This window comes from Nymphalis io, chromosome 4, assembly GCF_905147045.1.
Source record: "Nymphalis io chromosome 4, ilAglIoxx1.1, whole genome shotgun sequence".
NCBI lineage: Eukaryota > Metazoa > Arthropoda > Insecta > Lepidoptera > Nymphalidae > Nymphalis > Nymphalis io.
The window spans coordinates 12,638,271-12,651,689 of NC_065891.1; the positions used below are offsets into that span (position 1 = coordinate 12,638,271).

At 32.9% G+C, this 13,419-nt stretch overlaps 1 protein-coding gene and 1 non-coding gene across 2 annotated transcripts in view; one reads left to right on the top strand and one right to left on the bottom strand.

Annotated features, from left to right (window-relative positions):
• Positions 1–771: 771 nt before the first annotated feature.
• The window catches only part of LOC126781923 (cholecystokinin receptor-like), a 74,533-nt gene continuing 61,885 nt past the window's right edge, over positions 772–13,419 (bottom strand). The window contains exons 8-11 of the mRNA XM_050507045.1: positions 6,639–6,811; positions 4,665–4,771; positions 3,502–3,597; positions 772–943 (exon numbers count right to left, since the gene is read on the bottom strand). Of these exons, the coding sequence (XP_050363002.1) occupies positions 3,563–3,597; positions 4,665–4,771; positions 6,639–6,811 (315 nt within the window). The 3' untranslated portion in view covers positions 772–943; positions 3,502–3,562. The remainder of the gene's footprint in view (positions 944–3,501; positions 3,598–4,664; positions 4,772–6,638; positions 6,812–13,419) is intronic.
• Positions 8,569–8,675, top strand: LOC126768275 (U6 spliceosomal RNA). Its single transcript, XR_007669229.1, has one exon. It is a non-coding gene; the product is annotated as a U6 spliceosomal RNA (small nuclear RNA).

Below are 13,419 nucleotides of genomic sequence, written 5' to 3' on the forward strand. Positions count from 1 at the left end.
GTGAATTTAGTTTGTTTTTCCTATAACATTAACGTCACGTACGAAAGTGACAATAAATGTAAGAAGTGGTTAAACTGTCTTTATAAAAGAGTTATAATTATTTTCAGACTATATAAATAAATAACGATCAGATGGTCCAATTGCAAGTATAGCCCTCAGTGGTCTTCCTTCTCGATCCATAGGCGTCCTAAAGACGTAATTATTGCCCAATAGGTTACAAAGTAAACACACACCGACCCCGCCGGCGGGGTCGGTGTCCTAAGCCGAGCTTCGGCCTCACAGGAGTCGCCCTTAGAACACACGTATTCTAAGCCCTTAAGTGGGCTCCCAACATCTGGTTGAGTATCTAAAAGACTCGCCCCCCACCCGGTGACGTTGTCGAGGCCATTTGGGCCAACAGCAACAGGTCAATTTGTAAAAAAAGATGGCCCAATTTCCCGTCTGCTTTATTTTTAATTTAAAATAAACTTTACCGTCCTTCGTTTTCTCGTCGATTCTATCATCTTTTCAATTTTTATAGGATTCTATCCAGTGCGCTTGAAACTGATTTTTTTAACTACGTATAAACACGAAGAAAGCGTCTAAACGAAAACAAATACAGTAATGGTCAAATATTCTTGTACATATTCATTTCATATCAATTAGATCAATATTTACAAACATTTTAATAAAATTATTATTATCAAATACACATTATTCAATACACATTTTACTAATATTTAATAAGTTTTTTAAAAACACGTTTACGGCTTAAACCAAGTTACACAGAAAGGTAGTCGATATTAACACAGAACATATTTTTCACAAATCTTGTAAAATTTTCACTTTCACCAAAGTCTTATTCATAGAGAGGCTTTGTTGGCACAGTGCTCTTCGATTGCCCTGTTCTGGGCCACGATATTCGATATAGGAATTGACTCCCCTCCTCGCCTGTCTCGATGACCTGTACAAGAAAATTTTATTAAAAATTGACGAAGACAACTCCTTTAGTAGTTACACATTTGGAACTTAATTTCTATTTTATAATGAATCGAAAATGAAACGGCCAAAGAACCCTAGGTCCTGGCTTCAATCCCCAGGTCGAAGATTCTCTGTAGCAGCCCGAAATCTGGAAGTTGGAAATGTGTACACTCCTGTGCCTCGGAAAGCGCGTGAAGCCGTTAGTCCTGCGTCTGAAATTTTCCAGCTCGTGTCCTATTGCCATTCCATCAGATTATGAGTGAGGAAAGACAGCGTGCACCTGTGTTTGCACACACACTTATGTACTATAATATTTCCTGCGCAGTTGGCTAGTCTGCCTCGAGAGTGGCCGCCGTAGCCGAAGTCGGTTAGGACAACATCATGATAAATAATGTTATAATAATAATTACTGTAAATATATATTTACAATAACCATAATTATATTATGATAATGATGTTTTCTTGAGTCCTGACTGATTAGAGATTTATAGAAATAGAGAAACAAGTTATATATAAAAAAAATAACCAATGACGCGCTGCGGTATACATATATAGTGCATAAATGTTTGCGTAAATATACGTGCATACATTCCTGCTCTTATAATCCGATAGAACAGCAAATCCGATTTATTATCTAACCCGGAAATTAAACTCAGAACACTGAGATCTGCTGTCTTACTACTACAATACTGTCTGCATTCTATTGTGCTTAATTCAAAGCTAAAATTTAATTCTTGAAATAATTCTTTACCTGTCAGATTTTGCTCGTAGTACAGAATATTCTGGAATTTTTTGTTGATATAAACTCTGGCAGACGTCCAAAAGAGTTTTCGAAACTACATTTATTACTAGATTGTATTAGTGAATGAGAAATTTAATCAAAAATCATTAAAAACTTAAATATTTTTTGCAACGATTAATTAGGCGTTAAAATTTAATAAGGACATTTGTATGTAAGTATCATAAGTAATATTATAAATACGAAGGCAAGTTTCTAAACATGAAATTTACACGTTGTCAAGAGTACTTGCAAGAGCATAGTTCACCTTACATCTGGCCACTTCTTCAGAAATGGGCAAAGTCGTGGGCAAATAGATTCATATATATTACGCTGAATTCGAATCAAGTCTTACCAATCTTAAAATACATGCAAGATGCACGTCAGCGGCTATTCGGAGTTGTACATATTTGCATTTCGTCTGGTGACAAGATATTTGATTGCTTCAATCGAGATGTACGCTGAAAATCCATTTACAAATGCATAGGTTGAAAACAATTATGACCTGGAGTTGACGGATTCCGTAGATATTCGGTATTCTCACCTCGTATACAGTCTAGTCTTGTTTACAAACAATATTTGCGATGGTTATTCTTTGTTCACGTTTGTTCTTATACAACTAAGCTTGTAGAGATTGCCAGGGTGATTTTCTGTTTAAATGATACGCGTCTGACGTTTCAAAAATGTTTTGCCATTGTCAAATGTCGCTCTTTGTATCAATATATAGAAAACTAGCTATTACGTCCTACTACCTTATGTCCTTAACAATCAACAAACCTCTGACAATGTGCATGTAAATTTCATGATGATCGATTTGATAGTAAAGACGTGAAAATGTAACAAACCACTTACAAACAAATAAATCTCTTGGAGTTAGAAGTAACAATTTTATTATAATTTTGTTATTTCTATCTATTTCTATTAATGTAAGTTAAGTGTAGTTCGTTATAAGCCTCTAAAGGTGTATCACACTGTGCTAGCTTACTACTACTTATTGATTTTTTTTTTCTTATATCCTAAATAAAAAATATTTTTTACTCTTTTGTGTACAATGGATCGAAACAAAAAACTTATTTTGCGATAACAATAAAATTATTAAATATTACAAAATAAATTATTTATTTTCAATAACTTTAAACTTTATCGATAATAACGTGAATATTTTATAAGTTAAAAAAACTTTTGAACTTATAACACTGGTATATAATACGGTTGACTACCATCCATCTTCACTAATGATCTATTTGATAAATTTTTCCATAAATTCTTTTTAAACAAGGCATCTCAACCTATTTTAACGTATAGATAAACAATCAAACAAACAGAATACAGATAAGAAAAGCAAATATAATAAATAAAAAATGTTTAATTAAACGAAGAAAGTCGTAATTATCATTTTTGTATTGTAATTATCATTTTTGAATCATAATAATTTAAACTTAGGTATTCCGTACTTAAATTTTTACTAAGGTTCTAATTCACAACCTAGCTTATTCGAGAATGGTATACTGTGACGTATATTTAATAACTAAAAAGATTTTATGCAAGTAAATAGTTGACGATACACATTTTGTATTTTGTGAGTAACAAACGAGGCGTGAAGAGGCATCTTGCGGGCCGGCAAGGCGGAACGGCTAGTGCAGAACATTTTTCCCGACTGTACTGGCCGTCATCGCGCTTGGACTCTACTACCACTTATCATCACATGGAGTAGAGTAATTTACCTTCCCGGCAAATATATAAAAACAAGGTGTTAGTCTTACTTGAGTGATGGGTCTTGAGACGACGACTGCGGGCAGTGCGGGGTGCGCGCCGCTTCCGCTGCTAAACACAATCCTCGCCTTCTAGTCCATCCAGTTCTATGAAGAAATATAGCACTTTTGTAAAAATGAATAAGTACACGTTATGTATCCTATTGCTGAGCTAATGCCTACTCTTATTGATAGAATCTGGAACATACTGCAATGCGGTTGTTGGATGTGGCAATTTTTAAATTTTATTTTTAGGTACGCGAACCCATACACATTGGCGATTTAAGAAATATTAACCATTCCTTACATCGCCAATGCGCCAACCTTCGGAACTAAGATGCTATGTTATTTCTGCCTATACTTACACCCACACACTGATCCTTTAGACCGAATGAGTGGGTGGTACCTACCCAGATGGGCCTGCAGAAAGCCCTACTAGACTATAAATAGATAGCCTTTATGTAGAACATAATCTTCAAACAATAAAATTATTCAAAAAGCAAGAGAAAAGCGCTCCAAATAGAAGAATTTATATTTCTTGTTAAAAATATATAAATGGAAATATAATAATAGCTTCTTCCAAAGCCAATTGATAGGGATTTCACTGAGCTTGAAACTTGAAAGAAGAAAAATGTAAAAAGTTTTATGAATTTTTCAATAGACATTATTATTGGTATAGTGTTGTATAAATATCACGAAGCTAAAGTAGCAGTTATGTGTAGTGTAAGTGTATTCACATTTCATTTTGAGTATGAAATGTGTCCATGACTTAAAACAGGTTTCTTATAGGCAAGCGTGCTATATCCTTGACCGTGTGGATGCTTAACATCAGGCAAGTCAACGGTCAAACGCTGGCCTATTATTGTAAAAAAAAATTTAAAAAATAGTGCTCCAATAAAAGCAGTGATAGTTATGGCACTGCAAGGAATATGCCATAGTGTCAAAGATGTTAGACCCCTAATGTGCACGTAGTTACACTGGTTCTCTCTTTCTTCAAACTAAAATGCAGCATTTTGGCGGTCTTTGCTGCATTTTGGATGTGAGACATGAAATAAAAGTCATCAAAAGTCAAGTATCATGACTTACATTCATTGTAACATAACTAGGTATTTCTATTTGGTTCAAGTAAAGTATTAGACGGTACTAACCTAAAAGGGTAACGAAAATCAGTTTACCTGTGCGTCCTGTGTGGCTGCCCCTTATTACACACGCCGTAACCTCCTGGCTCGACGGCGGCGGTGTCACCTGTTTCCCACTTTCTGATCTCTGTGGAAAGCAGCACCTGAAATACTGATAACATTTAATTTATATAATTTTTGACAATCCCGGTGAAATAATTCTGGAAATTTTAATTCTTCTATTACTATTAACATATTTGCGCAGCTATCAGCGAAAAGTGGGTTTTTAATTGAAGTTTTCTAAATATTTCTTTTGAAAGTGAAAACTTCTTTAGGCGCGTTGCGCTGGTTTATCGAACTAACTTGTGGCTTTGCGTCACTGACATACTAATGTTGATATAAGGACATCGTTGAAAGTACAAATAATCTAAGTATTGTAGAAATTAATGAGTATAATGATTAACATTCATGTAAACTAATAGTAACATACTAACAGTATATACAAATAATATAAGTGTATTTTAACTATTATTTATTTACATTAAGCCATATTATTATTTTGTATCAAGCTTGTGACATACTGTGTATTTCGATGAGTAAAAAGCTTTATAATAAAAAAGAATAGAATTTTAGAGTGCCAATAGATGACAAATATATTAATTAACAGTTTCAAGTTTTCACTTCTATCGGCAGTCCCTATGACTGCCTGTTTTGTAAAATAGTTAGCCATAGTCGTGTCGACTACTGTATTTATTGGTTTCGTGTTGACAATAAACCTTAATTTATAAAGATCATCGATATTGCAATGTATAATGAATCACATAAATGTTAACGGTGAAAAATTATGTATAAGACACAATAATATCTTCTGCGCAGTTGGCTACAAGTTATCATTGAAAAAAGCAATCGTAACAAAAATGATTTTCACGAAAGCTTTATTTCGTCAGTATGTTAGGTCACTTATAAAAAACCCTTCCTACTTATACTTTAGAAGTATAGCACCTATCAAAATTATTTTACCACTTATTAAAAGTATATATAAACCATTATTCGGTAGTTCATAATATGAAGCTGTAATCGCGCACAGCACGATGTAATCGGAATCAAATTTACCATTGTGCTTTGTATTTTTTTGGTGATTACTCAGCAGTACATACAGCGTGTTCGTCTTTACAGTGAACGTATTAGATTAAACCAAGCGCAAATGTACGAGCGCGGCAAGTTCAAGCAGCGTATTACAGTTTTTAGCACTACTATTTGATATAATCGTGGCTTTAATGTTATCAGATAACCAGTTCATCGACATCATTCAAAAGGACCCATCTAAGCCTGTCAGTTACAGTACAGGGCCACAGTTAAAGTACATAGCTCGGGTTGAATTAGGCTACAGCTCAGGTCAAGGCCGTGCTTATCGAGAAGAGCTTGGACACATGTGTATGTATGTAAGTGGTTGTGGTTTAAGAAAGATTTAAAATCAGCAATTATCGTGTTGGTCGCTATTTCTAGAGGAAACGTTTCCAGAAGAGAATATATAACGTAACCTAAACACCTATATAATAATAAACCTAAGCACTGCCGCAATTGCGTGGACGCAAATAATAAAAAAAGAAAGATTTTAAGATATTTATTTTCTCAATGAATCACTTACGGATAAAATGTCAATTCAATTAACGTGTTTAGTATTAGTCACAAATCGAGGGGAATGTACAAAAATATTTCATATGTAATGGTGCATTTACACAAGGCCAATAGCCAATCAACGATACTAATATTTGATTGGCTTCGTGGACTCAGCTATTGGACTCTTAAAAATGCACTCTATGTATCGGTTCATAATTAACCATAATTATAAATATTGTTCAAACTGCGAATGACACAGTGAATGATAGTTTTGAGTATTTTTGTAAATATTTCTTAGTTACTGAAAAATGTTCAATTAGATATAATGTAATGTTGATTTTATGTATATATTTATATAATATATTTAATCCCAAGTTTGTGGTGTTTTATTCTTTAAATAATGATACTTACCGTAGTAACTTGCAATTCTTGAAAAGACAAATGAAGGCTTGACGAAATTTTCTATTCATGAAGCAATATGTGATTGGGTTGCAGCAGGATGAGCAATAAGCGAGGAGCTGCAGGGAGACGATTCCTTTTGACCCAATATATTGGTATAGTTCTTCGGGATAGAAGAGATAAATCTGTGAAATAGTATCTTTATTAATCAAATGATTTAAATTAAAGATCAATTTTTTTATTCCATGTTTAGACTTGCTTATTATATCAAATATATTACTGGTGATAGGTCTTTGTGCTAGCTCGTCTGGGTTGGTACCACTATCAGATATTTTACCGCAAAACAGTAGTACTTGGTGTTGTTGTGTTCCGGTTTGAAGGGTGGGAAGGGTGAGTGAGCCAGTGAAAGGCAAGTATCTAACAACCACGCCAACCGGCTCGTCGACGGCATTGGTGACCACTTACCATCAGGTCATTTGCTCGTCCGCCTACCTATTATATATATATATATATATATATATATATATATATATATATATATATAATAAAGGAACTGGTTTCATATATATATGAAACCAGTTCCGAAATAAAAACCACAGACCGAATGTACTGAAGAGTAAAACTGATCGAAATAAAAAAAAAATGTTCCACCAATATAGAATCATATAGTATGTATACATTGATAGTTAATACTAAGGGTCAATGAGTTGTACTTTTAATCAAGAAAAATCAAATTCTATCCAACATTAAGTTGAACTACCAATAAGAAAGTCGTGGCAAAAATTAGTGAGCTCGTTAGTACTAATTCTGAATCCTGCGTAACTTCGCTCAATTTCAAAAGTTTTTATGTAAAAACTTCAAATATTAATAATCTTTTTTTCTTTAGGTTACGTAATATTAAAGGTAATGCTGTTTTGTATATGGTTATGTTTGAAGTGTTTAGGCAGCGGCTTATTAAATAAATTATGGTATGGTGTCATTTCACTTTATTTAGCTGTAATGGTATCGCAGGATAGGTAAATACAATTATAAAAATATAATGGAGCTATAAAAGATATTTTAATATATTTGAATAAAAAGGAAATTCAAAGCACATAATTATAACACACACATAGTCCTATGTGTGTGTTATAATTATACGAGGATTTATTCTCTTTAAAATCGAAAGTGCTAAAAATAGTTTTATTTTAATGGATTGGCTATCGAACGACTATTAGTTGGTCTCGTGTAGTGCATCGTTATAGAATTAAATTGAAATTTTTAAGCCGAACAATTTAAGCTTCATCACATTCATTGATCATCGAATCGGTGAACATACACAAATATAATATAAATGTTTTTTAAGTCGGTTTAAATGTGATGACATGCACAAAATAAAAGTTTTTTGTTGGATTGCCCATCCCATCGGATTATGAGAGTCAGGGAATAGAGTGTGCACCTGTGTTTTCGTTCACACTTGTGCACTATAATATCTCCTGCGTAGTTGGCTAATCTCTCTTGAGATTGACCACCGTGACCGACATCGGTCTGGATGATTCTGGATGATGATGGTCTATTATTATTATTGATGATAGGATTTCGTGCAAGCTCGTCAGGGTAGGTACTACTTATTTATCAAATATTCTACCGCAAAACTGCATCACACCCTTTAAACCGGAACACAACAATATTACTGGTCAGTTCCGGTTTGGAGAGCGAATGAGCCAGTGTAACTACAGGCACGAGAGACATGACATCTTTGTTTCCAAGGTTGGTGGTGCATTGATGATGTAAGGGATGGTTAATATTTCATACAGCGCCAATATCTATGAACGGTGGCTATTATTACCATCAGGTATATCAAAAAATATATTTTATTAACACAAGACAGTAATATATAATAAAAATAAAATAATATATAAAATGATTAGTATAACATGGATCCTAATTAAAGTCACATTTTGTACTCGCTTCGGCAGTACATATACTAAAATTGGAACGATACAGTGAAGATTAGCATGGCCCCTGCGCAAGAATGACACGCAAAATCGTGAAGCGTTCCACATTTGTTCAAATTATGTTACTGTAACAACCCCTCTGTTTTTATTTTATATATACTGTTCCACAAAGTATTAGTACACATATTTCACTCACATGTACCTCGACTAACTTTTATACACATATACACAATAATTTGTTTCACAAATAGCCATCTCAATACAGATTTATTACAATTAGCATTCCTAGTTCTTACAAAGCAGGCATTCTTTAACACTCTATTTTGTACCAAAGTAATACTTGTCATTTGCAATGATTGATCCAAATGATATTATTTCAACGGATATAGATAATATTACTGTAGCATCTGCGTTTTTATGTGATACACAAACTTGCAACTTATTAAATATAGGTTCTGCTGGTTATCTTAAGATATTTTGTCAAAATATTTGTAGTATATATAAAAAAATCGATTATTTAACACTTCATTTGACGCGTTTCAAGTTTGAGGGTAACATTATAATATTAACGGAATGCTGGTTAAATAGTCACAAACCTATTCCTACTATTGATAACTATGATTATTATTACTCGAGTAATTGCCTTAATCAAAACGATCGTGTTGTCACATACGTGAAAAAAGACATAAAATGTTCTATAATGGAACCCAAAGCAATAGGAGGCAACTTTTCACTTAATTTTTTTTTTTTTTATTATATCTGGGAAACAAACAGTACACGCCACATATACTACACAACAAATTAACTCGATCACACCAATCAAGTTTCCACTCAAAACTAATTCATGTATTACAGTAAACAAGCAATTTTGTAAATTACAAATAATAATTATTAAGATTCAAACAGTTAACAACAGCAAAACAATGATTCATACAATGCTCACACAGTTTTTTAACACTATTGATAATATTATTTGTCCTATTAGCCCGAGAAATAACTTGATACTGGAACTGTGCAGCATACCTAAATGTAACCGCTGATCTGGGACCTACTGCTGCTAACTGCCTGCGCACACATATCCTACTAGGTTGCACAACTGTCTAGAACATATTATGCTAAAAACTGTATTTCAAGCATCAGTTTTTGTAGTTGATTCTACCATAACGGACCATGCCTCAGTACTGCTCAGCAATGACCTCCTCAGCAATCACTCCTTGTAAGTCTAATAAACCAATCTCTTACAAAATAATTAATTTTGATGCTTGCATTTAGTACTTAAAGACAGAAGACTTCTCTTTTATTACTCCATCTTGCGATGCTAATGAAGCAGCATCAAGGTTTGTTGATATACTTTCTGGTTCTGTTAAACAGAATTCTGAAATTGGCCGTATACCTAGTAAAAAAAGAACACTTAAACCATGGATAACCCCTGGACTTCTACGTTGTATCCTCAATGGAGATAAACTACACAAAAAACACAAAAATTAACCAAATAACGTAATGCTCGAGGTTACATATAAGCGATACCGGAACTTTTGTAACTCTCTGTTGAGAAAACTTAAAAGAATCTTTAAAAAAACGCTTTTACGTAATGCAAAAACTAATAAAGAATCTTGGAATGTAATCAAATCAATTATAGATTACACAAAACAGAAAACATCAGCTGAAAATCTTTTAAGTCCTAACAATAATATAAATAATAGCATAGACTGTAAATAATTACTTTTCTAGTATAGGTAAGCAGCTTGCCGAAACTGCAATTGCGTATGAACATGAACTTCATACAATTTCACATTTCCTCCAGAGTGTAATTCCATAATACTTCTACCATCGGATGGGGCTGAGATAGAACTGTTAATAATGAACCTCAAAAATAATTGTGCTAAAGGCTGGGACTTAGTACCAGCTCAGCTTCTAAAATTATCTAAGCATGTAATAGTTCCAGCTATTTCTAAGCTCTTTAACTTTTGCATTATTCAGGGGTATTCGACCAGGAGACCAAGTTTCGAATTATATACCTACATCAGTTCTGTCATCTCTTTCCAAAATATTAGAAAAACTACTAAATAACAGACTAATAAATTTTCTGGAACATAAAATTTTTATCTGTCTTATTGTTATAATCTCTTGTGAAACAAAATACACATACACACATATACACACACACGGACACACACGAAAACTCATACATACCTACACACTCCACGCAAATCTTCTGACACTCCCTTCTAGTATACAGTAAGAAATATTCATTTATCAATTATTTTTTATTTACATAAAATGATATGACACTAAAATATGAGAGAGGACACTGATTTCTGTAATACAGGTCTTTGAACCTAGCTCAGAAATCAGGGACTTCATTATAATTTGTTACTTTTTATGTGAATAATGAATATTATTATTATTAATAGGATTCAAAGGAATTCGCTTACTCGAAATTTAATTAAAATATTCAAAAATATAACGTTATATTTTTTAACTATATTTAAAAAAAGAATAATAGTGGTACCTACTCATTCGGTATACAAGATGCATGTATGCATGCTAAATAATTTCAAGTGTAAAGTTGGTTTCATAAATATATTTAATTAAATCGAATCAATTTTAGAGCTTTAACTATAGCCAGATGGCACAATATTAAAACACTTACACAATACTAATGAAGATTTGCGGGTAAAAACTTCTTAAGTAAAAGTGGTCTGCAATAGCATTAAGCTAGGACAGCATCTGGTGACTTTGCCGTCAGTTGGACGTTTTTCAATATAGACGGTATACTTTGATAAATGGGAGAATTTATTTCTTATAGTCTAATTTTATAAGAAAAAAAATACTATTTAATAGATTCGCTATGATTCAAGTAACTAATTCTACTTTATAAACGTGAACCATGTTAAAAGTTGGATATCATGGTTTTAAGAATCATATTTAAGATTCGATGCTAGATTTTCATTACATATGTAAATATTATATATATATATATATATATATATATATATATATGGTGCGGGCAAATGGGCCACCTGTTGCTAAGTGGTAATAAACCTGATGAATAGCCCACTGCACAGTAAATATAGTGCTCGAGTGTACAAACACAGGCGCGCTCTATATTCTTATACACTCATAATCCGATGGAACGGCAATCCAACACGACTGGAGAGAGTCACTGGCGCAGGACCAACAGCTACTTGCCTTCATTATAGTTAGCCAGTATTCCGACAAAATCATAACCTTCTAATATTATTGTCGTAGTTGTCGGTGCGTGGTTAGTACTTGGTACGTAAACAACAAAAAAAACAACGAACAGTCTACAGTTTATTGTTCGCACTTACAGCACAGCACAGCACAGTCAAAGTCTACATAAACAGATAACAGTAGTGAGAGTAAGTGAAGCGTAAGCGGGTGAGAGCGTAAAAAATAATAGTCAAAGTAGTGCGCGTCGATGTCGAGATCTGACTGATCTTCCCCCCGCGCCTCGTGTCGCCGATCGCTAGCTGTCGGGTAGGAGGACAGTGGTGGCGAATGAGCGGGGCGCGCGGTCGTATGATCGCTTCGTATTTATCTACTACAAATATAATCGTACTTTGTTTGTTGAAATATATTTTTATTTTATTTATTTTATTATTAATTCATTTGAATTTTTATTTATAATTGGCGGGACGCCACATTATAATAGTAAAATGAACTAAGTAACTTTCTTTCAGTTTGCCTCCTCCTCGATCGCAAAAAATGTAAAATTATATATATTATATATTAAATTTGATGCTGAAATGCATTAAACAATCCAACAATAGTGGCGCTTTATACGGATAAGTTACACACGCTTTTTCCGTATAAAATACCTACACGTTTAATCAAGTATGCAAATTTAAGTAGTCTTCAATAAATTAAATTCTAACATTGTAAATGCGAAAGTAACTGCTTTTTCTGCTTCCACAGTTGTTTTTCAGTAAAAAATTGCATAAATGTACCTTTAATCGTGGGAAAGCATATGGAAATTATTTATTGATCAATTCAATATATTTATTGTTTTAAGATTGAGACTTAGTTCTTCTCTCTTTATTCTTTTTGAGAGCTTCCATTGCGTGCGCTGCCTAAACGGGTAAAGTTAAGCAACAATCACGTATGCCAGAATTGTTTTTCTTAAAAGATAAAAAAGCGTCCACGATATCATATATGTATGTATCATTTAAGGATGAATTACTATAACTTTTTTTATGGTAATTAAATTACTTCAAAAATAATCCATTATTTGCGTAGATTTTCTTCTCATTGTTTTCTTAAATTTATAATTACTCGTTTTTTTATTAGTTAGTTAATCATAAGTACTTATTTTTTAAATACAGATTTACCTTTCAGTTTTAAAAGAATACAACTTCTTATGAAGGTATCGTTTGCAGTCATAATAAATAAAGCACAGAAATAGACAATAAAATATGTCGGAACAGATTTAAGGGAATTCTGTTTTTCTCATGGGCAATTGTATGTTGCCCTATCTAAATCTGAATGCGGCGAAAACCAATAAATACTAATATCCCACCAAAATGAAACTAAAAATGTTGTTATTACTGAAATACTATAAGTCCGTTTTTAGTGATTTCTTTAAGTTATACACGGGTGGAACCGTGGGCACAGCTCGATACCAATAAAACACTTAACTGCTTAACGGCTTAAAAATAGTCTTATATTCTGTAAATTTCAAGGGTGATTATACTTTTAAGAAACAGTGATATTCATTTTTTATCTGTATGTTAGCATTATACTTTATTTATATTAAATAATAAAAAAATGATTTTCTTTGATATTTAATCTAAAGTATAATTTACTTAAAAATAGTTTTGATTTTTTGTCCATAA